Source organism: Capra hircus, chromosome 13 (assembly GCF_001704415.2).
Source record: "Capra hircus breed San Clemente chromosome 13, ASM170441v1, whole genome shotgun sequence".
NCBI lineage: Eukaryota > Metazoa > Chordata > Mammalia > Artiodactyla > Bovidae > Capra > Capra hircus.
In genome coordinates this window covers 54,493,254-54,520,860 of record NC_030820.1, presented here as the reverse complement: position 1 = coordinate 54,520,860, position 27,607 = coordinate 54,493,254, and the positions used below count along the sequence as shown (strand labels likewise).

The 27,607-nt window shown below is 53.8% G+C and overlaps 1 protein-coding gene across 1 annotated transcript in view; it reads left to right on the top strand.

Annotated features, from left to right (window-relative positions):
- The window catches only part of CDH4 (cadherin 4), a 479,406-nt gene extending 453,987 nt beyond the window's left edge, over positions 1 to 25,419 (top strand). Inside the window, exons 8-16 of the mRNA XM_018057599.1 lie at positions 3,946 to 4,083; positions 13,027 to 13,212; positions 17,313 to 17,566; positions 18,070 to 18,212; positions 18,644 to 18,877; positions 19,708 to 19,941; positions 20,132 to 20,271; positions 20,916 to 21,080; positions 21,676 to 25,419. Of these exons, the coding sequence (XP_017913088.1) occupies positions 3,946 to 4,083; positions 13,027 to 13,212; positions 17,313 to 17,566; positions 18,070 to 18,212; positions 18,644 to 18,877; positions 19,708 to 19,941; positions 20,132 to 20,271; positions 20,916 to 21,080; positions 21,676 to 21,882 (1,701 nt within the window). The 3' untranslated portion in view covers positions 21,883 to 25,419. The remainder of the gene's footprint in view (positions 1 to 3,945; positions 4,084 to 13,026; positions 13,213 to 17,312; positions 17,567 to 18,069; positions 18,213 to 18,643; positions 18,878 to 19,707; positions 19,942 to 20,131; positions 20,272 to 20,915; positions 21,081 to 21,675) is intronic.

The window sequence follows — 27,607 nt, the reverse complement described above, 5'->3', positions numbered from 1 at the left end:
CCTGCACTGGACAGTGGGCTCCTGAGCCGGGTCTTGCATGTCATCTTCCCCACGATGCTCATGCAGAGCAGGGCCTGGGCAGGTCAGACGGGAGGCCCCACATCTCCTTCCTGCTCCTCATCCCCCAGGACCCCAGGTGGCCAGAGCTTCCACGTTGGGTTGGCAGAGCCCTGGGGGTGCCCCACAATGGGACTCTGGATGCCTCAGGCCCATAAGGTCACCAGCCGTGAGGCAGTCTCCATTTAACACTGACTCCAGGAGCCCCCTTCCTGACTCTGCCTGCCATGGTTTATGTTGTGGGAGGTCCAGAAGCATTTCTGCAGCCAGGCATATGGAGGGGGTCGGCTCAAGGGGCATCCCCAGTGCCCATGCCCCTCCTGTGCCAGCTGCTATAGGACAGGCCTGTCCAAGGTGTGCCCCCGGCCTGGCCACCATCCTCAGCCCAGGCCAGCGTCTAGCACAGCTGGAATCAACTAGCAACCGACCAGTGCCTGCAGAGCCAAGCTGTGACGCAGACGGTCACCGTGGATGCTGGGGAGGGTCTCCTCCGCCAGTGACAGTGTATACACGTGCTCTAGATGCCAGAGGGAGAGCTCTGACCACAAAGTCCTGGGCTCTGGAGCAAGAACATGCAGAGGGCCGCCGTGCTGATGCTGAGAAGAAAAGCAGGGTCTCAGGAGAATGGGTGTCTGTCAGGGGGAGCAGGTGCACACTTGTATTTTATTCGAGGAGGGAAGGTCTTGCTGATGGGTGCAGTGTCAGAGCAGGCAAAGCAGCCCTGCATGACCCTGGGGGGGAGGGGAACATGCGTTTAAGGAGCAGCAAGGAGGCCCCGTGGTTACAGCAACGTGGACGAGGCAGGAGGGGAGACAATGAGGCCGCTGAGGCCACCACCTGCTCCTGGGACCCATGGCTCCTCCCCACGGAGCAGAGGTGAGCCCCCAGCTCTGTTAATCAGACCCGCCAGGTGAGAGGGGCAGGGTCTTCTCGGCACCTGCATGTGTGTCTCAGCCTTCGTTTCTCTGCGCGATGGGAGGTGACAGGAGGCTGCTCTAGGCTCTGTCAGCCTGGGTGGCCCCCCTTCCCCATACTTTGTGGGCTGGGCCTAGATATTCACAGACGGAACTTTAGAAATAAACTGTCATGTTTAGGACTAATTTATATTTACAGCAGGTGATGCTGGTTTGCCATTTATAGCAGTGGCAGAAACTGCTTTTTTTTTAAACTTTTTATTTTTTATGAGGGTATAGCCAATTAACAGTTGTGATAGTTTCAGATACACAGCAAAGGGACTCAGCCATACATACACCTGTCAAACTCCCCTCCCATCCAGGCTGCCACAGAACATTAAGCAGAGTTCCCTGTGGTTATCCATTTTGAATATAGCAGTGTGTACATGTCCATCCCAAACTCCATAACTATCCCTTCCCCGCCGCTCCTTCCCCCTGGCAACCATAAGCTCATTCTCTGAAGTCTGTGAGTCTGGGAAACTGCTTTCAAGTGTGCTTACTGAAGTGCAGGAATGTGTTTGCTGTCAGGGACAATCTGCAGACAGAACTGGGGGGGCGGGCATGGTGTTAGTCTGCACTGTGGGGGTGACCGGCGTGTCCAGAGGGGGAGCCCCCACCACAACCACCCCAAGGCCATGACAATCGGGCCCTGAGTCTGCCCTCAGGCCAGCGGTGCCCTGGAGGGTCGGGGTCAGAAGTGCTAGAGAAACATCAGTTTATCACAGGTATCGAATCCAGCCCCCTGTGCTCTGCAGCAGGGTCTTATTGTTCATCCGGTTTGTTTGTAGTCCTTTGTATCTGCTAATCCCAACTCCCACTCCATCCTTCCCTCGCCACCCCCCTTCCCCTTTGGGAACCATAAGTCTGTTCTCTGTGAGTCTTTCATAAATTAAGCTCATTTGTATTGTACTTTAGATTCCACAATATAAGTGCTATCATATATTTGTCTCTGACTTAACTTCATTTAATATGATAATCTCTAATTGCTCCCATGTTGCTAAAAATGACATTATTTCATTATTTTTATGGCTGAGTAATATTCCACGGTTATGTATGTACATCTTTATTCATCTGTTGATGGACACAATGCCTTGGCTATTGTAAGTAATGCAGCTGTTAACATTGTGGCTATATGTCTTTTCAAATTAAGAGTTTTCTCTGGATATACACCTAGGAGTGGGATTGCTAGAAAAATGGTAAGTCTACTTTTAGCTTTTTAAGGAACCTCCATACTGTTCTCCATGGTGGCTGTACCAATTTACACTCCCACTAACAGTGGAAGACGGTTCCCTTTTTCCACATCCTCTCCAGCATTTATTGCTTGTAGATATTTTTGACGATGGCCATTCTGACCAGTGTGAGGTGATAATTCATTGTGGTTTTGATTTGTATTTCTCTATAAGTAAGGGCTTCCCTGGTGATTCAGTCGGTAAAAAAATCCCCCAGCAATGCAGGAGACCTGGGTTTGGTCCCTTAGTTGGGAAGATCCCTTGGAGGAGGAAATGGCAACCCACTCCAGTGTTCTTGCCTGGAGAATTCCATGGACGGAGGAGCCTGGCAAGCTACAGGGGTTGGAAAGAGTCAGATGTGACTAAGCAACTTAGCACGCACAGTCATTAATGAGGTTGAGCATCTTTCCGTATGCCTGTTGGCCACCTGTATATCTTCTTTGGAGACATGTATATTTAGGCCTTCTGCCCATTTTTTGACTGGGTTATTTGGTTTTTTGTTGTTTATTTGTATGAGCTGTTTGTATATTTCAGAAATTAATCCTTTGTTGATTATATCATTTGCAAATATTTTTTCCCAACCTGTAGGTTTTCTCACTCTGGTGTGCAAAACTTGTGTTTATTTGTGCTTCTATTTCTATTGCCTTAGGAGACTGACCTAAGAAAAAAAACACTGCTACGTTTTATGTCAGAGAATGTTTTGCTATGTTCTCTTGTAACAGTTTTATGGTGTCGTGTCTTATATTTAAGTCTTTATGCTCTTTGGAGTTTCTTTTTGTGTATGGTGTGAGCGAGTGTTCTAACTTCATTTACATGTGGCTGTCTAGCTTTCCCAACACTACTTGCTGAAGAGACTCAAACATCTTCTGAAAGGGGCCAGATAGCAAATGTTTTAGGCTTTGCAAGTAATGTAAGCTCATCACAGCCACTTAGCTCAGCTGTTGTGCAAAATCAGCCACAGACAATGTGTAAATAAATGAATCTGGCTGTGTGCCAATAAAACTTTATTTACAACAAAACAGACAGTGGCAGACAGATTTGGCCCACAGGCCAGAGTTTACTGACCCTCAAAGGCCCCTTGGTGACTCGCAGCTACCCACGAAGGTGTAGACACCTTACCAGGCACTGCTCTCTCAGGGGTGCTGCACTGGTGGCTCCTGGCGAGGTCTGGCTGCAGAAGGTTTGGGGAGCCCCTTCAGTGCCCAGAAATCCACTGTCCCCATCCAGCTTTATTTGCCTCCTAAAACCCACACCTGTATCTGAACACTAACCACTTCTTCCAGGCAGCATGCAGACACAGTCTGCTGGTGTGCAGGTAACGGGGTCGGGGGCTCAACTTTCCTTCTCTTGTTTGAATTTCTGACACTGAAGATGCTAAAGAAATGAGGTCGCTGCAGACACACATCTGGGGTCGCCTCTCTTTGCAAACTTCCACCCCAATTTTACAAAACTCAGTGTCTTACAGTCCAAGCCCCCTTTTCCTTCCTTCTAGTTTGATTCACACCTGTGAAAGCCAGGTGCTGGGATGAAGGCAAAGACCTTGCCACCCACTGTGAGTGAGGAAAATGTTCTTCCTGCGGCCAATACCCTGGGCAGGAAGGGGACCCAGCAGCAGCTGAATCCATCCAAGGAATATGTTTCTTTGAACAAAGTATAAACAGCTATACCCAAGCTGCTGCTCTGTTCTTCCCCCTTGTCCCTTGTAGAAAGTCCAGCAGTACATGGTCATCATTCAGGCCACAGACATGGAAGGGAACCTGAACTACGGCCTCTCCAACACGGCCACTGCCATCATCACGGTGACGGACGTAAACGACAACCCGCCAGAGTTCACTGCCAGCACAGTGAGTGTGTGTCCCCTCCTGAATCTGAAGGAGTGGGCCGGTGGCATTCAGACTCCAGGGGAAGGCTGAAGCGTCGGCCACTTTGGGGTGTGCTCGGCGGGACAGGCTGGGGCCGCAGGGGGACATACATGCCAGGTTCTTCTGGAAGGACCCTCCACAGCCCACCATCAGCAGGAGGGCAGTGGGGGACACAATGTGTCCTGCCCCTTCAGGCACGGCCGGTGGGCTGTGACCAGGCCACGAGCCAGGTTGCCCGCAGACCTAAGTGCCCACAGGAATGGCCCAGTGGTACAGCCATGGGATCACGGAGTCACGGGCTCCCAATTCCTCTGGGTTCCCAAGGAGCTGTGTCCTTCAGTCCACTCGCCCTGGCGTGGAGGTGCTGACGGGACAGGAACCTACACCCACCCTGCAGCTGCCTGGCCGGAAATGTGGTGGGTGGTGGGAGGGTGGTCAGTGAGGGTTCCCGGGGCACCACCAGGCCCCTCTCCCCCAGCACCAGCCTGGGCCTCTGGTCAACCTTTGGTCCCCACCAACCCTGTGAGGCTCAGGTCCCAGTCATGGGAGAGGAGGCTGAGGCTCAGAGAAGCTAAATCACTTACCCAGAGCCACAGAGTCCACAAGGCAAGCAGCTGGGAGTGGGCCCCAGAAGCTGAGCTCTCAGGGGATGGAGAGGGGAGCCCCTCGCAGTGAGCCCACGTCAGCATCCCCTCAGCCTGCTTCCCCACGGCCCGCACACTCTTCAATCCCAATCTCGCAGTGCTCCGTGCTAGAGTCCCAGGCTCTAGGTCCAGGTGGACCAAGGTGGGAGGAGGGCAGTCCCAGCCATGAGGGCACAGTGCCACCTGGTGGGCAGATGGCAGATCGCCCTGTGGGGTCAGGGTGGGATAGCTTTCATTCTGTGGGCTCTCCACGGCCAGGGGGCAACATCCAGGGAGTCAGGACATAAGTGAGACATACCCCCCAGCCTGCAAGAACCCCAGGCCCATCCCCAAGGCAGCCCCCACCCTTACCGAGTTTTTCTGTTCTCAGCATGGATCCTTGGAAACTTTCAGGAACAAATTTTCATTCTGTCTCCCGACTTAATCATTCTCTTTTAACTTGAATTTTGGTTAGGTCATTCACATACACAGCACAGCAACTTAAAGTTACAAAATGACTTACCCTGGGGAAGAGGCCCTGGTGTTTTAATTCTGTCCCTTGCATCATTTCTAGTTTTCTGTTTATGATGTGCCCTGAAGACATTTCCACATCCAGATTCCAAATGGCCTTGGAATTTTTTCAACATGTGTTTAGAAATAATTTCAAGTTCACAGAAAGGTTGCAAGAAAGGAATGGGGAATAGAACAGCCTCACGGAGAGAAGGCAGGATGGTGGAGTAGAAAGCCTCGAGCCCATCTCCTACCACAAAACTCAAAATCACAGCTGCTGAACAGTCATCCATAAAAAAGACTGGGACTTGCCAAAAGAGATTTTCTACATCCAGGGATATAAAGAAGGAACCACAACACGATGGGAGGAGAGCACTCTCACAATGTAATCAAATCCCATCACAGGAAAGGTCAGTTAAACTAAAAATTGGTTCTTTGAGACTACTACAGGCAACTATATGGCAATAAATTAGACAACCTAGAAAAAATGGACAAATTCTTAGAAAGGTACCATCTCCCAAAACTTTACCATGAAGAAACAGAAAATATGACCAGACCAATAACAAGTACTGAAGTTGAATCTGTGATTTAAAAACTCCCAACAAACAAAAGTTCAAGACCAGATGACTTCACAAGTGAATTCTATCAAACATTTAGAAAAGAGTTAACACACATCTTTTTGAAACTATTCTGAAAATTTTCAGATGAAGGAACAGCTCATTCTATGAAGCTACCATCACCTTGATACCAAAATCAGGCAGATGCTTCAAAAGAGGAAAATTACAGGCCAATATCACTGATGAACATAGATGCAAAAATCCTCAACAAAACACTAGTAAAAAGAATCCAACAACACATTAAAAGTATCAATCAATTTGAAAAAAGACTGGGACCTCCAGCCATGAACAAGGAGAATTCATCCCAGGGATACAAGGCTTTGTCAACATCTGCAAATCAATCATTAACAAATCAAAGAATAAAAACCATATGATCATCTCAATAGATGCAGAAAAACTTTTGAAAAAATTCGACACCCATTTATGATAAAAACTGTCCAGAAAGTGGGCATAGAGGACACCTACTTCAACATAATAAAGGCCATGTATGACAAACCCACAGTTAACATCATACTCAGCTGTGAGAAAGTGAAAGCATTTCTTCTAAGGTAAGAACAAGACAAGAATGTCCACTCTTGCCGCTTTTATTCGGCATAGTTTTGGAAGCCCTAACCAAGGCAATCATAAAAGAAAAAGAAATAAAACTTATCCAAACTGGAAAAGAAGAAGTAAAACTGTCAGTGTTGGCAGATCACATGATCCTCTACATGAAAATCCTAAAGATGCTACCAGAAAACTACCAGAGCTCATCAATGAACTTGGTAAAGCTGTAGTATAAAAAATTAATGTATAGAAATCTGTTGCATTTCTACAAGTTTACAATGAACGATCAGAAGGGAAATTAAGAGAACAATCCCACTTAACATCACAACAAAAAGAATAAAATACCTAGGAATAAACCTATCTACGGAGACAAAAAACCTGTACTCAGAAAACTATGAGACACTGATGGAAGGAGTTAAAGACAACACAAACAGATGGAGAGAGACACCAAGTGGACTGGAAGAATCAGTACTGTCAAAATGACTATACCACCCAAGACAATCTCCAGATCCAGTGCAATCTTGATCAAATTACCAATGGCATTCTTCACAGAACTAGAACAAAAAAGTTCACAATTTGTATGGAAACACAAAAGACCCCAAACAGCCAAAGAAATCATGAGAAAGAAAAACAGAGCTGGAGGACTCAGGCTCCCTGACTTCATACCATACTACAAAGCTACAGTCATCAAGACACTGTGATACTGGGACAAAAGTAAAAATATAGACCCGTGGAGCAGGACAGAAAGGAAGAAACCCACATACACCTATGGTCACCTTATCTATGACAAATGAGGCAAGAATATGCAATGGAGAAAAGACAGTCTCTTCAGTAAGCGGTGCTGGAAAAACTGGACACCTATGTGTAGAAGAATGAAATTAGAACATTCTCTAACATCAAACAAAAACTCAAAATGGATTAAAGACTTAAATAGAAGACCAGACACTGTAAACTTCTAGAGGAAAACATAGGGAGGACGCTCTTTGATATAAATCACAGCAATATATCTTTGGATCCATCTTCCAGAGTACTGAAAATAAAAACAAATAGGGACTTCCCTGGTGGCCCAGTGGCTGAGACTCCTCACTCCCAATGCAGGGGGCCCAGGTTCAATCCCTGGTTAGGGAACTAGATCCCACATGCCTCAACTAAGACCCAGAGCAGCCAAATAAATACATATTTAAAATAAATTAAAAAAAAAAAACAAATGGGACCTAATAAAACTTTATAGAGTTTTTACACAGCAAAGAAAACCGTAAATAAAAGGACAACCTATGGAATGGGAGGAAATACTTGCAAATGAAGCAACTGACGAGGACTTAACAAATAGCTCATGTGGCTCAATATAAAAAAACCACCCAATCAAAGTATGGGCAGAAAACCTAAGTAGACATTTCTCCAGAGAAGACATAGAAATAGCCAAAAGGCACATGAAAAGATGGTCAACAATGCTAATTAGTAGAGAAATGTAAATCAAAACTGCAAAGAGATACCACCTCCCACCAGTAAGAATGGCCATCATTTAAAAGTCTACAAACAAATGCTGGAGAGGCTGTGGAGGAAAGGGAGCCCTCCCACACTGTTGGTGGGAATGCAAACTGGTACAGCCACTATGGAGAACAGTATGGAGGTTCCTTAAAAAAACACTGAACACAGATCTAGATATTATCCAGCAATCCCACTCCTGGGCATATATATCTGGAGAAAACCATAACTTGAGAAGAGGCACATACCCCAGTGTTCACTGCCGCACTGTTTACAACAGACAGGACATGGGAGCAATCTAAGTGTCCACTGACACGGGAATGGATGAAGGTGTGGGGCATACGTATGACTCAATATTACTCAGCCATAAAAAAGAGTGAAATAACCATGCACAGCACAGGGATGGATGATGATCCATAGTAAGTGATCACAGAGATGATCACAGTCCTTGAAGTCAGAGAAAGACAAACACAGTATGATATCACTTATATGTCAAATCTAAAATATGATACAAGTGAACTTATTTACAAAACAGAAAACAGACTCAAGGGACTTAGAAAACAAGCTTATGGTTATCAAAGGGGAAGTGGGGAGAGGAGTTTTGGATTAACTACACTATATATAAATAGTATAAAATATATATACACTACTATATATAAAATAGATAATCCATGAGGACCTACTGTATACCACAGGGAACGCTACTCAGCATTTTTTAACCTACATGGCGAAAGAATCTGAAAGAGAATACACACGTATATGCATATAACTGAATCACTTTGCTGCACACCTGAAACTAACAGACACTGTCAATCAACTAGACCTCAGTTAAAAGCAACAGCCACTCACGTGACCCCACCAGCACCATCCTCCATACCTGCCGCTCCCCGTAGACCTGCCCACAGAATTCCTCGGAGTGGCTGGACAATCAGCCATACGTTGTGAAGCCTCGTGTTCCAACACCTCGTCCTAAGAGGAGGGTTTTCCGTCAGGGAAATGGCTGCTACCCTTTTCCCACCAGAGACACCTGAGACCCATAGGGTTACTTCTGGGCTGCCTGAGGTCCCCTGCTCGCCCGGCCACCTGCTCACCACACCCCTGTCCTCCGAGACCCTCCCAGCTCCCGTGTCCTCTGCACCTGCCAGCCCTCACCCACCCCGGCTTCTGCAGCTCCAGAGGGGGCCTCGACATGGCCCCTACACCCAAGCTCCTGGAGGGCAGGTCCACGGGGGACCACTTCTGTCCACTGTCCCGAGCCCCTGTCTGGCTTTGACAGCTTGGCCTCCTGTGGCTCTTCATGCTTTTAATCTTAACCTCGTCTGCCCTTCTGCACACCAGCCACAATGCAAACACCCTGAGCCCCCAGAAAGGCTGAATCCTGGGTGACCCACAAGGAAGCAAAGAGGAGGGGGACAGGAGAGGGAGGAGAACCATCCTGACTCCCTGTGTGCACCAGGGCATCTGCACAAAGGCAGGGGGATGACCAGTAAGATATCCCCAGGTCCATACCCACCTGTGAAGAGTGGGCAGCCCAGGAATTACACTGAGACCCCGGCCAGGGGCTGCATATGACCAAGGAGGCACCCTGGAGCATGTTCCTGGGGCCCAGTGGCAAGCAGGACCCCAGGACACGGTCTGCTGGGCTCAGTGGGGGCCGGCCACACCCCCACACACAGCTGAGCTATTTTTATCAAGTTTAATCAAGAACAATCAGCAGAAGCTGAAGAGATGGGAGCGTGGATTTGCATGATCCAATTCCTAAACGTTAATTGAAAGTCATTTTCCCTTTGCCTGCTCTGGGCCTGCTCTACGCTTGCTGCCCCTGCATGGCTTTCCTGCTGTGAGAAGGCCACTGACCTCAGCACTCCCTGGGGGCAGGGCTGAGCCCCCAGAACACACCCCCACACCAAGCCCCAGTCCTGGACCGAAGCCCCGAGACCCAGCCTCCTCACCACCCACACACAAGCCCACAGGAGGGTCTCCTGGAGTCAGGAAACCCCTTCTGCCCCCAGAGTCCCTCCTGTTGTGTGACCTTGGGCTGATGGCCAGACCTCTATGAGCATAGGAATGTCTTCTCCTCTTTACATCTGAGTGTTACACAGCTCAGGGTGAAGCTGGGAGCATCTACTGAACTACAGGGAAGTTTGTTCTCTGCCCTAAAAATGCCACCAGGTGGTACCTGACCTCCATCACAAGGGGCCTGACCTGGCAGTTGAACAGACAGGGTTCCAGCTCTGCCTTCAGCAGGGGAGAGGTCAGGATGGAGGCACAAGAATGTTCATCCCAAGTCCAGTTTCCTCATCTGTTAAAAAAAAAAAAAAAAAGAGAAGGGTGGTAAAGGTGGTGGTCAGAGAAATTCTTATATGTTGATACAATCAAATACAACAGAACCACCTGAAACAAACAGGACGTGACGTGTCATATTCTAATGTGGAAAATCCTCCAAATAGATCAATCACTGGAAAGCCAGTGGACAGGACAGGTAAAGAGTGTAACGATCCTTTCCTTGTAAATAAACTGTATTATATAAATACCAAAAGAGGCCAGGAGTCCTGCAGGTACATAGCTGTAGACTGTGATAGGTTCGTTTTCACTGTGTTTGACTGGATGATTATTCCCCATCCAAGGCACGTGTGAATAAAGTTAGGTTAAATATTTTTAAAAGGGGGACTTTCCTGGTGGTCCAGTGACTAAGATTCCACACTCCCAGTGCAGGGGGCCTGTGTTCAATCCCTGGTCAGGGAACTAGACCCCACATGCCACAACTCAGAGTTCCCATGCCACAACTTAAAAGAGCCCACGTGACACAAAAGGGCCCACGTGCCGCAGCTAAGACCTGGCACAGCCAAAAAAAACACGTATCTTTAAAATGGAGGGTGAGCTTATGGCAGTTCCCATCCCAGGGTTCCCTGAAGATGGAAGAGAAGACAAGCCCCAGTACCCCCTTTTCTGGAAAGGGGGTGACCAAGCCTACCTGTGAACCACAAAGCCAGGGAGGGACTTCAAGGTGTCTTAATGGCTGAGGGTCGGGTCCTCCCCTGAGCCAGCGTCACGGGCATGTCCCCGCATTACTCACGAGCTCCTACCACAGCACTGCGAGGAGGGGCGAGGCTGCAGCATCCCACCTGGCCCTTGGCCCCAGGCTCCTCCCGGAGGTGTAGGAGGATGGACGTCAGCCCCCCAGTCTCACCCCGTTATTATGAGCCATGGCTCCCACCTGTCAGCTCCCGATTCCAAGCTCGGCAGCCAACAGAAATCGCTGCAGTCTCACCAGACAGGAAACTAAACTTCAAAGATTAAAATCACCAGGACATTATGCCGCCCCCACCTCTGACCCCTTGCACCAGCCACCCAGAGCTCCATCCCCCTCGGCCCATATCCCTGAGCCGGGGCTTTCCTCCCTGTGGAGCCCCCAGGGCCTCACGTGTGGAAAAATGAAGAGAAGAGAGAGGAGCCTGAAAGTGCAGGGTGGAGAGGAGAGAAGAGATTGGAAACCCCAACTGCAAATAACAAAGAAACTGAAAAAATATATATTAAAATTATTGGAATGTCACTTCCCAACAGAAGCGAACTCAGCCCCTCAGGCCCCAAGGCGGGCAGGGCTCCACCACATCCTGGCTGGACAGGGCTGCCAGGACAGATCCCCAGGCAGGGGCCAGGTCAGGGCACTCCCCTTGCAGTTCACACCCTCAGCCATACCAGGCTCCCGGGCCCTGGGAGAAGGTGGCAGGAGGGGGCAGGTCCTCAGACCTGAGCCGAGATAGGACCAGTCGTGGCTTGAATAGGGGGCACAGAGCAACATCTCGGGGGCTTGGCGTCCCCCAGGGAGTGGGGGGCAGGCTCTGTCATCTCCATCTGCTCGGCCCAGCTGAGGGGTCGCTGGGCTTCCCTGTTCCCCCCAACTCTTCTGCTACCATGACCCTCCCTTGAGAGGAGTTGGGATTGTACTGGAAGGCCCAGGCATGAACAGGAAATCCACATGCCTCTGGGGTGGGTAGGTGTGAGTGGTTCTGGATTACCAATCAGCAAGGCAAGAAATCCCATTCCAACGCTCCTTAAATCCTTCCTTTCCCAAATATCTGCCTTAGTATCCCATGGGGCATGGGGGAGGCTTTCCCTGTGCCTGAAAACCCCAGAAATTAAATTAAAACCTCATGATGGCTAGAGGAAGTCTGACAAGAAAATCCTAAACCGACTTACCAGCTTAAGGCCCTTCTTTGTGAACCTTTATTAAACCTGCATGAATTAAAATACCCTTTTCCAATAAACTTCACCTGGAAGTCAGTAACCACGGTTAGGGCTGCGCTGCTGTGAACACAAGGAAGCCAGGGCTATTTGTCCAGGTTTGTGCCCAGCTTTTGTGGCTCAAGAGCACACTGTGTGGTCAAAGGACAGTCACATGACTTGCAGGTCCAGTGTAAAGTAAGAATGCAGGCCCTCATTCACGAATTAGGAAGAATTTCAAGACTGACGCAGAGCATAAACCCAGCCCAGGACTCCCTTGAGCTGGGCCATGTCTGCACAGCAGTGATTCTCACTGATGAGAGGCACTCAGCTTTCTATCAGCACCTCAGCACCAGCACCAACAGCCACGCACACTCACACGCACTTTGCCTGCCCATCACCACTGCTGCCACGTGAACCACACTCACTGACGGGGATGGCTCGAAGCCCTAACTGAGCTGTGACAGGGAAAAAAAGGGCCAAGGCTCCGTGACTGGTCGCCTGCCCAGCCGCAGCCGCTGACCGCAGGCCCCAGGGACCCAGGGGCGATGAATTCAGTTCAGGAAGCCCTTTGCAGCTGCCGCCCTCTCCTGTTCATTTCCCGTCTCACAAGCACATTTTACTCTCTCGTAAGCCCCCAGGTACCGGCATTGGTCCCCAGCTGAACGGAGCAGGGCAGCGTGAGGGGACTTAGGGGAACAGCCTGGCGTGGGGGTGTCACAGGCGGGGCTCAGTATGCAGAGAAGCCTGGGCCTCTCTGGATGCCCCTGGGTCGGCAGAGACGTGGGACGGGCCGACCCCTGGGGATCACCATGTGGAAGCAGCTGGGGGCAGAGAGCAGCCCCCAGGGTGGGCAGAGGGCTCTCCGGCCTCTCCAGGCCTCCACGTGGGTTCCTCACACTGTCTTTTCTGACACCCTACAGTACGCAGGGGAAGTCCCGGAAAACCGCGTGGAGATGGTGGTGGCGAACCTCACGGTGATGGACCGAGATCAGCCGCACTCCCCGAACTGGAACGCCGTCTACCGCATCATCAGTGGGGACCCCTCGGGCCACTTCAGCATCCGCACAGACCCCGCCACCAACGAGGGCATGGTCACCGTGGTTAAGGTGGGTGCTCCCTCACTTCCCGCCCCAAGACAGACACAACAGAAAGGATGAACCCCCAAGAGCCAGGGTCAGAGGCAGCCTCACAAGGACTGGTCACGTGACCCCCAGGACGCTGCCAGCCTGACCTGCCATTCCCTGCCCTGCCACGAGATAACTCTCCCATCTTCTCCCCACACCCGGCCTGAAGCTCCAGAAGCTTGAAAGCCGAGAATCAGCCCCTCCTGCGTCCCCTCAGGAGGCAACAAGCCTTGTCAAGGGCAATGAGCAAGCTGTGACCCAGGTGCCTGGAGGAGGGTCAGGGAGGAGGGAACACCAGGGAGCAGGCCAGCTCAGGGGTTGCAGTCCCTCCTCCCCCTGCAGCTCCCAGAGCTGCTTCCCCTGGAGCCTCCTGACCATGGGGGCAGTGCAACTCCCGGGCACCCCACAGGCTCTGGTGCCCCCTCCCCAAGAGCCTGCACCCACACCGGGCTACTCCCTCTCGGGGCATAGACCGGCCCTGGGCTTTGAGCAAGGGGTCGTGGCCATGTTGGGGGGAGGCGGCCAGAGACCAGCTGAGTGTGTCAGGCTCTGATTGAAGGGTTGGAGCAAATCACCTATCGATTTCCCCATTACAATTGATTATTGATTCCCCATTACAAATACGCTTCCCTTTCCCTCCTGTGGACTTTACCAGCCATGACCATCCTCTGGACGGCGTCTTCGCTCACATGGTGGCACAGTTTTAACACAAACTCAGCATTATCTCACGTCCTCCAGGAATACGACCTGACACACACATGGGAGAAAGATCACTTCCTCCAGTGACTTGCTCACAGACGAAACCACTGTAATTCTATGGAGCAGTGTATTCAAGCGGAGTGGCCCCCATTTTACTCAGGGGGGCCCTGGGGGAGGAGGTGGAGACCTGAGAGCCGCACAGGTCTTGGGGGAGGGGGCAGGGGGGCCTCAGCCATGAAGAGGTTAGTGCCATGGAGGGATGAGATGCCTTCCTGGGGGCTCTGGGTGGGGGGTTCTGGGAGACACCCCTTCTATTGGCAGATAAGACCACGCCTGCAGAGGATAAGGGTCCCCCCAAGGTCATCGGGGGTGGTGAGGGGACAGTGGGGAGATGAGGGTGTCGGCCCCAGAACCCCGATCTCTGCCGCCACCTCTAGGCCCTCCTGTGGGCAGGCACCCTAAGCCCCCTTTCCACGCCCACCCAGTTAGATTCCTTCTTAAACTCCTTCCTGTGCTCCATAGCTTGTTTAGTAACAGAGGCTGAGAAGGCATGAGTTTGATGCACCAGGCATTATGACTACATGCTCACAGAAACCAAGGCTGAGCTGCGGTGGGAGTCCAGACAGGGCGGGGGCACCTCAGCTGGGCACGCAGGGGGCCCACCTCCAGCACCCACTGGTCTCACGGGACCACCAGCCCCACGAGGCCATCAATTCCCCTCTAAGCAGAGATGTGTTGCAGTACTTATCACAGACGTTTCCAAGGGCACTTAGCCGTGAGAGAGACAGGAGGGCCTGCGCCTGGCACTGCAATTCCCTGGTTACTAGTGTCGCTCTATCCATGCTTCCAGACCTCAGGATCCCCTCCTCTGCTCTCCTAACTATGTACTGCTGCGGCCCCTGGCACGGCCAACTACACCTCTGCAGTCTCCAGCATGTGTCCACACCTAACTTCTCTCCATTTTCCTAAAACCGTCTCTTTGCTGTGCCGTTTTTCAAGTCTGGATCCCAAAAGGGTCCCAAGGCTGTGTTCGGTTGCATCATCTCTTGAATTTCTCAACACCTAGAACATCCCCCCCAAACGCCGACCTGTCACAGACTCGGGGTCCGTGGTGCCAGCTCTGTCGATGGCTTCCTCATGGCATATCTGGTCCCGCATTTCAGAGCACGTGCTTCCTGACCATCTCGAATCTTTCACCCATTCATTCACATGAACGCTTCATCCAAACTGAACGTGGGATGGTTTTACTTAACTCCATTGCGTTTTATACTTGATCTCATCTCTCTTACACTGAAACTCTTGGTTGGCTCCAAACAATGTTAATTGCTAGTTTACTTGAACCTACAACACACAGTTTTCCCTCAGCGTCCATGGGATGACTGGTCCCAGGACCTCCAGCTCAGGGAGACACCAAAATCCACAGATGCTCAAGTCTTTCATATTAAATGACACAGTATTTGCACACAACCTGCACACACTCACATATATTTTAACTTATGATACCTGATACAATGCCAACGCTGTGTAAATAGATGCCTGTGTGTAGCAAATTCAGGGTCTGCCTTTTGGAAATTTCTGGAATTGTTTTCAAATATTTCCAGTTGGTGGTTGGTTGAGTCCACAGATGTGGAACCCATGGATATAGAGAACCAACTGTACATAAAAAGCTTTAAAAATAACAAACCAAACATCACTGTTAACACCAGGAAGACCAAATGAATTTAAGACTTTTCTGCAATAACTGTTGTCCTCAGAATAAATCCCATGAAGGACTCACGATCTTAATACTGTCCTAGTCACTAGAAGTCATTATTTTCTTGGGAGTTGTATTACCATTGAGCATCACGACTCAATGGACATGAATCTGAGCAAACTCTGGGAGACAGTGGAGGACAGAGGAACCTGGCATGCTGCAGTCCAAGGGGCTGCAAAGAGTTGGACACGACCTAGCCACTGAACCACAACAACAAGACTTTATGTGACTCCAAAAATCAAAGCTATATGGCAAAGCATGCAGCAAACTCATGCCCCCAGACTCCCCTCTATCGGGTCCTTCCCTCTGCTCGGGGGTGACCATTTTTACGAGGTTTTTTCCCCCTCTTTTCAGCATTTCTTTCTACAAGCAGGTGCATACACAAATCCACACTCCTCTCCCCCTTTTACACATGAGGCAGCAAACGAAGGACATTGCCTTTCCAGCTCACCAATCCATCCTGGAAGTCTCACCACTTCCGTGTGCACTGCCCTGGTTCTTACAGCTGCAAGTGCCCCCACTGTGTCGACACGGCTCGTCCACCCACCAGTGCTGTGGAAACCGCGGCATCCTCCATGAACGATACAGAGGATGCTGTGGTGAACGTTCTTGGGCACGTGCTTCCTCACATGCATCCAAGCAGAATTATTCAAGTGCAGTCGCAGTGTGACATGCTGCTTGTTGTCCAGTGAGACTGCTGCGAGCTCTGCCACAAATAATTACACGTCTTGGGGCCCCAGGTAGTTTTGTGCAGCTTTCGTCTTCCTCAACAGGTGAAGATGACCCCACAGGCCAGCCACACCCTGCAGACCACACCAGCACTTATCAGTCAGGGTCCTGACACCCCAAGACATGTGTGAACTGGAAAGAATGTTCACGCAGGGGCCCACACAGAGATGAAGGGTGCGCAAGCCCTCAGGGGCTGGTGTCCTATAACTCACCCCTGACCCGGTGGGTGACAACTGAAGGACGTCCTCTCACAGCTCTGGGAGGGTCCCCCCAGCCTCGTCTGGTTCCTGGTGCTGTCCTTGGCTGGATCCATACCACCCCACCTCTGCCTCCCTGCCTTCACCTGGCCCCTCCCTGCATCTCAAGTCTCCCTCCCCTGACTCCCAGGCACCAATGCTTGGACTGGGGGCCACCTCAATCCAGGACAACATCTCTCAAGACCTTCACCTTCATCACGCCTGCAAAGACCCTATGTGCCCAAAGGGCACATTCACAGGTTCCAGGTGGACACATCCTTGGGGGCTACCCCTGCAGCCACCATAGCATGTGGGCAGCCTGGACAGACAACAACCCCCCAGGGCATCAGGAACAGGGTGGGGGCTCCATACTCCCAATGTAGGATGAGAGCTGGAGGCCTGGTTTGGGGGGACCTGGGGAAACTGTGGCCCCAGGGAGCCCAGCTGCTGCCACTCTGTGACATGGGGGTAGAAGGTGAGGTATGAGGTCCTTCAACCCCACTCTCTCTCTCCTCCCACTGCCCTAACCCTGAAGGAAGCCAGATACAGACGCTGGGGGACGGCATTCCTGGGGACTGGCCTCTGGGGCCCAGAGCTAGCAGGTGCAGACCAAGCAGCCCCATGGGCACTAAGCTGGCTGCCCCTCTTGGTGCCTCTCATTCCAGGCAGTCGACTATGAGCTGAACAGAGCATTCATGCTGACTGTGATGGTGTCCAACCAGGCACCCCTGGCCAGCGGGATCCAGATGTCCTTCCAGTCCACGGCGGGGGTGACCATCTCTGTCATGGACATCAACGAGGCCCCCTACTTCCCTTCCAACCACAAGCTGATCCGCCTGGAGGAGGGCGTGCCCACTGGCACTATGCTCACCACGTTCTCAGCAGTGGACCCTGACCGGTTCATGCAGCAGGCTGTGAGGTGGGCCCGCAGAGCACCCTCGGGCTCTGAGAATGGGGTGCCTTGTGCTCCACGGAGAAGAGGCCTAAAGTGCCCAGTGAAACCTGAGACCCGAAAAGTCCTGGGTGGGTGCTTAGGGGCACCCCCAGGCAGGGAGGCCCAGTCCGGGGACAGCTGGATCACCAGCCGCCAGGCTGCCCTCCCACAAGATGGTGGGAAAAGCTTGAAGGACATTCATCCACATCTGGCGTCAGACTGGGTCTGGACCCCACCTCTCATTCCCGAGCTTTGTGACTTTGCAAGTCACCAGCCTCTCTGCTCCCCCATCTCCCCTCTGTAAAGGGGGGTGACAGGAGAATCTGCCTCCCAGGGTTCTTGTGAGGTTAAGTAGCCCATCCTCCTCAGGGAATTCCAGCCACTGCTGTCACCAGCCCAAGTGGGAGGCCCCAGTGAGCTCAGGGTGCAAGCGGGCGGGCAGGAGGGGCTCCCCTAGCCCCTCACCTCACCCTTCCTCCTCCCTGCAGATACTCAAAGCTTTCGGACCCAGCGAACTGGCTACACATTAACGCCACCAACGGCCAGATCAGCACGGCAGCCGTGCTTGACCGCGAGTCTCTCTACATCAAGAACAACGTCTACGAGGCCACTTTCCTGGCAGCTGACAACGGTGCGCCAGGGGGCAGGGAGATGTGCTGGGTAGGGGGCTGTGAGCTGGGTCCCCTCGGCCACTGGTGCCCCGGAGCCCCTCCCTCATCCATTCGAAGCCCACCTCAGCCAAAAAACACGATTGTTACTGTCAGGTTGGAGATGCCACCAAAAGGCAGGACCACGGTCAGCAAACAGAGGACAGAGGGAGCAGCTCTGGCCAGCCAGCACCAGTCCACCCACACCGTGGGCCTGCACTGAGGCAGGGGCTAGGCTCGGGAGCTCCAGGATGACCGCAGTCAGCAGGCGTGTGCACTCATACGTGGTCTACAACTGAGTCGCTGTGTATGTCACACAGCAGAGTCAGTGTGTGGGGCCATGGGGTGTGTCCTGGGCAGGCCTGGGCTCAGGAGCCCAGGAGTGACCGCGTGACTGCCCATGTCCGACCCACAGGGATCCCCCCGGCCAGTGGTACCGGGACCCTCCAAATCTATCTTATCGACATCAACGACAACGCCCCCGAGCTGCTGCCCAAGGAGGCGCAGGTCTGTGAGAAGCCCAGCCTCAATGCCATCAACATCACAGCGGCTGATGCTGACGTGGACCCCAACATCGGGCCCTATGTCTTCGAGCTGCCCTTTGTCCCGGCGAGTGTGCGCAACAACTGGACCGTCACCCGCCTTAATGGTGAGCCCGCCTGAGGCACCCGCCCACTGGCTGCCCGGCCGTCTGGAAAGTCAGACCAAGTCCGGAGGGCAGCTCCACCCGGCCTGTCTCCAGGGAAGCAGGAGCAGTGGAGTCGGGAGCCAGTCTCACAGGGGCTACACAGCCCTCTCTGCAGGGCAGGGGCCCTGCCTGCTCCAGGGCTCAGCCACCTAGGAGACCCAAAGGCAGGTCCCAACCTTGTCCTTTAAAGAGCTCCACGTGATGGAGACCACTCCCCGAGCCAGTCATAAGACAATGGGCCCTACCAGCACCACGTGTTCCCTGAGGCGCTTTCCTAGCCATGGCCTTGGTGGACAGGGCTTCCGAGTTCTGGAGTTCTGATAGCATTTACTCGTTCCCCAAACCCTTGCCAACACAACATTATTGTTTTAAAATCATTTTTCCAGTTTCTTAGCCAAAATCCCTGTTTCCACTTGCATCTTATAACTACCAGTGGACATTTTTTCATCTATTTGCCATTTTTTGCTTCTGTGAATTATCTGGTCAATGTCCTTCACTATTTTTCTTTGGAATGGGTTTTTTTTTTTTTTTTTTGACTTGGTAGAACTCTTTCCTTATTAAGGAAACAATTCCTTCATCCTACGTGTTGGAATTGCTCTATTCCTGAATCTCCAAGTCTCTTAACCTTACAGGACGACAGATGGTGTGTGGTATGTGTGTGCGCATGTACTTGTGTGTCTATGTGTGTCTTAGCCAGACAGGCCGGGCCTTTGCCTATTTGCCTGTGTTCGTCTCGCTCAGGAGGGAGGGCTGGCTGCCCACTGAGCAAAGCGCACCCCGCCCCCACCCAGGTGACTACGCCCAGCTCAGCCTGCGCGTCCTGCACCTGGAGGCCGGGGTGTACGACGTCCCCATCACTGTCACAGACTCGGGGAACCCGCCGCTGTCCCACACGTCCATCATCAAAGTCAAGGTGTGCCCGTGCGACGACAACGGCGACTGCACCACCGTGGGCGCAGTGGCAGCGGCCGGGCTGGGCACAGGTGCCATCGTGGCCATCCTTATCTGCATCGTCATGCTCCTCAGTGAGTGCGGCTGGCGGGTCCCAGGGGGAGGTGAGGGGCGCGGCACCCTACCCACCAGAGTCTGCCACAAGCCCGATCCAGACGAGGGGCGCAGCAATGGACACGGGCCCTAGTGGCCACACGTGCCCGCCTTCCACACGCTCCCGAGTGTGCACACACACAGCCTGCTCACAGCAGCCCCACCCCGCAGCCATGGTCCTGCTCTTCGTTGTGTGGATGAAGCGGCGGGAGAAGGAGCGGCACACCAAGCAGCTGCTCATCGACCCCGAGGATGATGTGCGGGACAACATCCTCAAGTACGACGAGGAAGGGGGTGGCGAGGAGGACCAGGTGAGGCTGTGGGGACCCTCCCGGCCCCGCCAAGCACACCCACTGCCCCACTCGCACTTCTCTCAGCCACTGACCCCAGGCCGGTGCCACCCTGCATCCCAGGGCTCGTTGAGGGGGACCTGGGAGCTGCTGGGCAGGCCTCACTGGGGATTTAGGGTGAGTCTTACCAGGCTGAGCTGGTCAAGAATCCGCCTGAAATGTGGGAGACCTGGGTTCAATCCCTGGGTTGGGAAGATTCCCTGGAGAAGGAAAAGGCTACCCACTGCAGTATTCTGTCCTGGAGAATTCCATGGACAGTATAGTCCATGGAGATCACAAAGAGTCAGACTGAGCAACTTTCACTTTACCCCAGGAAAGCTCAGGGACCCTTGCGAAGTGGGGTAACACCAGTCCCAGGTCAGGGACGTGGTACAGAGCAGGTGAGGGGTGGACCCGGGTTGGGGAGGGCTGGGGGCACAGGCCCCACGTGTGCCTTGAGGACAGACAGGATCTGATGGACAGAGGGAAGGCAAGCTTTTCAGAAAGGACAGACCAGGTGATAGAACCAGGCAAGGATGCACCCCATGGACCTCCCTGGTGTCTCTGCCTGCTGTCCCCCACCCCAACCTGGGCCCCCTCATTGACTCCACCACCCCCCCGCCCAGGACTACGACCTCAGCCAGCTACAGCAGCCAGAAGCCATGGAGCATGTGCTGAGCAAGGCCCCTGGGGTGCGGCGGGTGGACGAGAGGCCCGTGGGCGCCGAACCCCAGTACCCAGTCAGGCCCATGGTGCCCCACCCGGGAGACATCGGCGACTTCATCAACGAGGTGGGTGGTCCGGTGTGGGGGCGGGGTGGGCACACTTGCTCACATGGACCAGAAAAGCTCACTTTTCTGTGAGGGGGGGTGGTATGAGGAGGCAGAGTCAGACCTTGGTTCACTGAGCCCTGCCTGGGGGTGTGGCAGGGGCAGGCAGGTCAAGCCCCTCCCCTCAGCATCCTCACTGGGAATGGCCTAGGAGGTGGGCATTCATCCAGAGCAGCCATCTGACCACACACTTGAGTCCCTCTCCTGACATCTGGGATTTGAAGTTCCAGCCAACAGGGTCCCTGCCTTTGCTCGTCCCCCCTAGTCTTGATATTGACCCCAAGGTGCCCACCTGACAAGTCCACGGGCGTCAAGGGTGCACCCCACCTCTGCCGCATCTTCCTTTGTGGGATAGAGCGGGACGGTGAAGCCAGTGTGCGGCCACCTCCCCACACCCCGCCTCCCCTGCCAGGCCAGTCTGTAAACTTTGCTCTACTCTGAGCTCTGAGACACCTTTCACGGACATGCGGGAGCACTTACTGAGCACCTACCCCAGGGTCCCACCCCACATCTCCAGTCCCCCGGCTGCACTCTAACCCCGTTTCTGTGGCCCCAGGGACTGCGCGCAGCTGACAATGATCCCACGGCACCCCCGTACGACTCACTGCTGGTGTTTGACTACGAGGGCAGCGGCTCCACAGCGGGCTCCGTCAGCTCCCTGGACTCCTCCAGCTCCGGAGACCAGGACTACGACTACCTGAATGACTGGGGGCCCAGATTCAAGAAGCTGGCGGACATGTATGGAGGCGGTGAGGAGGATTAACGAGCCTCCCTGCTGGATGCAAGGATGGATGGACGGACGGACGGACGGGAGGAGCAGGACTGGAGGAGGCAACGGGCCTTCCCGACCCCCAAGGCCATGTCACTTAGTGGTGGGGGTCCCCGCCCTGCCCCCGCCCCAGCTGTCTGGCATGAACACTTGACCCGCGGCTGACTCAGCACTGAGGAGAGCAAGAGGCACTCTGTCTTAACTTGAATTTCTTAGGACAGAAGCACTGTTTAAAAAAAAAAAAATGAAAGTGCCTTTTGGTACATGTATCAGATTCCCTCAAACTCAGGAGCGACTAAAAGCAAGCAGACAGGCCCCCCACCCGGTCCTGAGCGCCCCCAGCCCTGGCTAGTCCCAGCTCTGAAGGCACCAATTAAGGAATTGGAAAGAATGTGTCCTTTTTTCTTTTTCTGGATCTTTTATCAAGAAAACAAATGGGTGACTCGCGTGACAATTGACAAAGAACAACAATGGGTCCAAACCCCATCAGCCCCTCTGAGTCCTCATGCTTTGCTGTCCAGTTAGGGTCTCCTATCCCATGGGGTCCCCAGGTCAGCTCAAAGACCTACCTTCAGCTTCTGCAGCAGCGAGTCCCCTGGGTGTGGGCCAAGCCCGTGGACCCAAGACCCACTGTGCACTCTGACTTTTGCCCTGACTCCCAGAAGCTGGAAACAGCTGGAGCCGTCCCTGATGTCCCCCATGGCTGCCCAGGGCCCCCCAGTCAATCATCAGGCCTCCCCCAGGGCCAACTATGACCCTGAAAGACACCCAGGTCCCCACTATCTTTGGTCCAAGAGAGTATGGTGTCCCAAGAAGCCACAACCAAAACCAGCCACCATCCCACCAACCCCTGGCATGAGCCCTCCACCCTCTCAATGAGACTCCCAAGAGACCCCATGTCAAAAGCCCCCAGACACTCACCAGTCCAGCCCCCGAAGGCTCTGGATGTCTCTGGCCACTGGCAGGGCTGCACCGACCACAGGGACAGCTGATGCTCACTTGGGGTCCAGAAACCAGCACAGCCAGCGGGAGATTCTGGGGTCTGCCCCAGCTCTGCCCCTCTGGACTGGTCTCTGGAGCCCGGGAGCTGACGAGGATGGCAGAAGTCTGCTCCAGTGCCGGGACAGTCTCATCGTCCGTGCAGTCCATCCCACACGTGTCTGCGCCACGCCCGCCGGAATAGTCTCCTTTCCTTTGGACCGGTGTGAGCCCCCAGCAGCTGCTGGACCAGTTAACTGCTCAAGCTCTCACACCTGGACGTGCCCTCTTGATGGGCAGTGTGACTCTCAAGCCAGACTCCAGGCTCAGTTCCACAGGACAGCAAGAGGCACTGCGTCCCAAGGACCCACCGGAGCCCCTGCTGTGTTTGCCAGGGTTGCAGGGGGTGGACAGCTAGAGGGAAACGGGTGAGAAAATGCCCTGGGGCAGCTTCTCCCCCAAGCATCACCCAAGGATAGCCTGTCTGGTGTGAAGGCACCTGGGCTGGCTGGAGAGGCCCCTCCAGGGGAATCCTCACCTGCTCTCGGCTCCCCAGCAGGACTTGGCGTCAGGCCTGCCCTGGAGCCCCACCCTGGGTCTGCTCCTGGGGTCAGGCCTCCAGAGGACCTGGGACAGGGGTGCACATACTCCCCATGTTCTCCATGGAGAGGGTCTTTGATCCACACCCCTACCCGTGGCCTGCCCCCAATGCCATGGTCATCCGCTTTTCTAAACAGCTTCAGCCTCGAAGATGAACTTGAGTGTCCACATGTGCGTGTATGTGATCCGCGTGGGTGTGTCCCCGCTGGACGTCAGGGTCTTCCCCAAACCAAACTCCTCGCTAACTCCATCCACTCTCCCAGGGCTGAGCTGAGCTGGGGAGGCAACTCGGCTTGTGGCCTGAGGAAGGCAGGTCCATCCTGACCTCGTCCACAATGGCCCAAGGAGGGACGAAGGGACAGGTAGACAGAGGCAGCGGCCGCTTGGGTCATGTGCTGATGCCCCCAGGCAGACAGTCCATCTCATAGACCTAAGTGGGTAGCCTGCCGAGGTTGGGGATACCCCCTTCCTGCTATGCAAATCGCTCGGGTTCAGACAGCCAATGAGGACTGTCCCAGCACCTGGGGGCGTGGCCACTTGAGGACTGCTAGTGTCCTCAGGGTTGGTGAGATGTGAGCTGGAATCTCATGTTTGTTTTTGCAGTCAAAGTTCTAAGTATGAATATGGGGTGGGGGATCTAGACAGCTGTGGACTCTCCCCACTGGACTCCTGAAGCCTCTTTGGGTCCCCAGGGTCCTGGGCTCACCCCAGGGATGGGGTGCCAGGCCCAGCCCACAGCTCGTTGTCCTGAACACCAGCCCCCCAGCCTCCCTGCAGCTCCCCTCCTCCTCCTCTCATCACTGCCAGGCCCCCACCCCGCAATCTGTCTGTGTTACACAGGCCCAATCCCTGCTCCCAGGCAGCTGGAGAGCAGCCCCTCCTCACTGCCATCCCAGACAGCCTCTGGAGACCCCTACCCTCTCCCAGAAGCATCCGGGAACTCTGTCCCAACCAACAGTTAGCATTAGCTACACAGTCAGTGTCAAACATTTCTCATGTAGCTTGTAGATGCGACGGGTCCAGACCAAGGGGTGCAGCCAGAGGAGGCCTGGACTCGGCGCTGGCGAGGTGCTCGGGCAAGTCCTGTGCCCACAGAGATTTTTGTTCTTGTGACCAGGACTCACCTACAAGGACACTCCAGTCTCGGGCAGCAGGCATCCCCAGCCCAGAGCCCCAAGCCTATCAGGCCTTGGCAGCCCTTCCCCAAGGCCCAGCCGGCCTTCCCTTTCACGTGTTAGAACACCCAGGCGCCAGGCCTTCCACCGTCAGAGTGTCAGGGTACCCGCCAGCCATCAGGCTTCCCTACTGTGAGCACCACTGACCCATCCGGGCCTTTGAGACAACTCTGTTCTCTCTGAGGGGAAATGTCAGGGAGGGGAGTCTTGGGTTTTGTCATGGCTGAAAGGAACACCAAAAAAGCAAACAGTCTCCCCCACGAAGAGCGCCCTGTGAGACAGCCCCTGGCCACGTGGTGTATATACGACAGGCCCCACGATGCCGGGATCCGTGGGGGGACCACCTCTGTGTATAATTGGAACGCGTTTCGCTTTTCCTTTCTCTCTCCTTTTCCCATTCTGATCTTTTTTTTTTTTTTTTTTTTTTGCATGTTTCTTTTTGACAATGGACAACATGTGTAGCAGCCCGCATGACTGTGGTTGTTCTGGGGAAAGATACTGGAGTATGACGTATTCTCACTGCAACTGAGCATCGCGCAGTTAGACAAATGTTCCAACTTTTTTTGTAATTGTCAACAGCACAACTATTTTGTATTGTTGTTTGTATCATTTTGTACCAAAAAAAAAAAAAAGGAAAAAAAGGGAAGAGCGTTGATGTTTTCAATGTGTTTTTAGTGCCAGGCGGTCTTGGTTCCACACTGAGCAGCGGCTCCGCAGGGTCGTTGTGTGCGGGAGCGGACGCTGCTGCAGGGGAGTAAATAAAGCCCCCCTTTTACGCAGTCGGCCTCACCCTGGTTTTTCTTCGAGTGTCCCTGTAAACAGCAGATGGATGAACACAGGGGCTTTGGTGTCAGGAGTGGGACTTGCTCGCTCAGCAAACATCTCAGCACCCACTGTGTCTCGGGCTCCATTCTGGGCTCCGAGCACAGCCCTCAACAGAACCAGGCTCCTCACACGGGTCAGGCCTAAGGGTGTGGACAAACAAGACCCAAGTGCCATACACCTAAAAATGGTTAGATAGATATACGTTCCTAGAAGGTATAAACCAAGCTAACAAACTGCTAAACAAGGTGCGTCCCACCTGCTGCCTTGGCAGACATACCTTCGTAACAGCAGGAAAGGCCTGCGTCAGCTTTAGGATTCTCCTGCCCCTCTGATTCTCTGTGCGCCCCGCACCTTCTCCCCACCACAGGGGCTCTTCATTCCGGCCCAAACTGCAGCCCCAGCCCCATGCCGGCCAGAAACCCTAAGGCAAGTGGGTCCAGTCCTCAGACGCTCTCACAGCGCAGCCTGCGCTTGACTACTGGCCTGAGTCTGAGCTGCACTGGCTCACACTTTGCTGGTCACAGAGCCACCCAGGGGACCCACAGGGACACTGCTGGACTCACTGGGGCTCTGCAAGCCTCAGGAAAGCAGCTCCAAAAGGCTGAGGGGTGCCCAGCTCAGCCAGAACTAAGTGATGCAGTCAGACCCGCAGAGGGAGCCCCAACCACCCCCACCAGGCCTTTCTGGGGCTCAAATCACAGCTAATCACAGGTGCAGCTGACAATCACAGACACGGTTAACACTTGCCGCAAATGACATTCACAATTAGGCAACTGCTGTGGGCCTGGGATAGGCAGTCAAAGAGGGGTGGGGCACAAACTCCTTGTAATCAGACCCCTGGGGCAATGCCCAGGGTGGGGTCATTCTGCTTAAGGTCACTCCTCCCAGCTCCCCAAGTGGCTCAGCCGATTCTTTACTCAGCAGGTAAAGAATCTGTCTGCAATGCAAGAGACCCGAGCAGGAGATGAGGGTTAGACATAGGTTTGATCCCTGGGTGGGGAAAATACCTTGGAGGAGGAAATGGCAACCCACTCCAGTATTCTTGCTTGGGAAATCCCAATCCATGGGGTTTGAGGCAGAGGCCTGGCTGTCCCCAAAGCAGAGGCCTGGCTCGAACAACCACAAAGGCCAGGCTGGGGTCTCTTGGAAGCCAGGCAGCCCCTTCTCTGACCCCAGGGCCTCTCCTTGGGTCATTTTGCCAGAGAGAGGTCACTATCCTTGCCTACATGTGGATACAGGCCCAGGAGGGCAGTCAGAGCAGTCAGTTCACAGGTGAGCACTGGCAAAGCCCCTGGGGCCTCTGCTGCTCCATCAAGGAGGCCGGGTTCAGCCAGCAGTTGGAGGAAGGGGCAGACTCTGGGACCAACGTGCTGGGGGATGCACACAGGAGGCCACAGGAGGCAGTGATACAGGTTGGCCCTCCATATGCCCCAGCCACATGGCAGCCCCCCACCACAAATCCGATGCCCACCCGCGAGAAAGCTTCCTTGACGAGAGAGGAGCCTGAGAAGAGGAGGAGCCAAGGCTTGGAGAGTGACAGAGAACAGGGCCAAGAGATGAGGAGACGGCTGTGTGGGTGAGGGCAGGGTGTGGGTGAGGGCAGGGTGTGGGGGGCAGGCGGTGGACTGACCCTCACGAAGGCCCTGTTCCAGCTCGGCCCAGGCATGGGGAGGACCCGCACTCAGCTCTGGCCTGTGGCTGGATGCCCTGGGCCGGCAGCAAGATGGTCCGGAGCTCAGGGAGAGGTCAAGTGGGACGGATGCGGGGGTGATCAGGGCACAGTGGAAAGCAGACACCATGAGAGGAGGCAGTCACATGTCCCAGGAGGGGGTGATAAGGGACTGAGCGGAGACTCAGGACTAAATGAGAACCCCAGGTTGATGCCGGCGGGGCCTACGGATGGACAGACTGGTGAGCAACTGCACCCCCGCGAGCTGCTTTTGGAACCCAGCAGAACCCTGTACCCCTCCTTCCCCTGACACACACAGACAAAGGCCCCTCCACACCCCCTGCCTCTCTCTGTAGAAAAGCTGAGTCTCCCAGGCCTCCCAGAGTCACAAAGGAGTAGTTCCAGCAGCTAATGACTACTACATAGTCATGGACTCAGTGTTGACACATGACTAAAATCGTCAGCAAAGAGA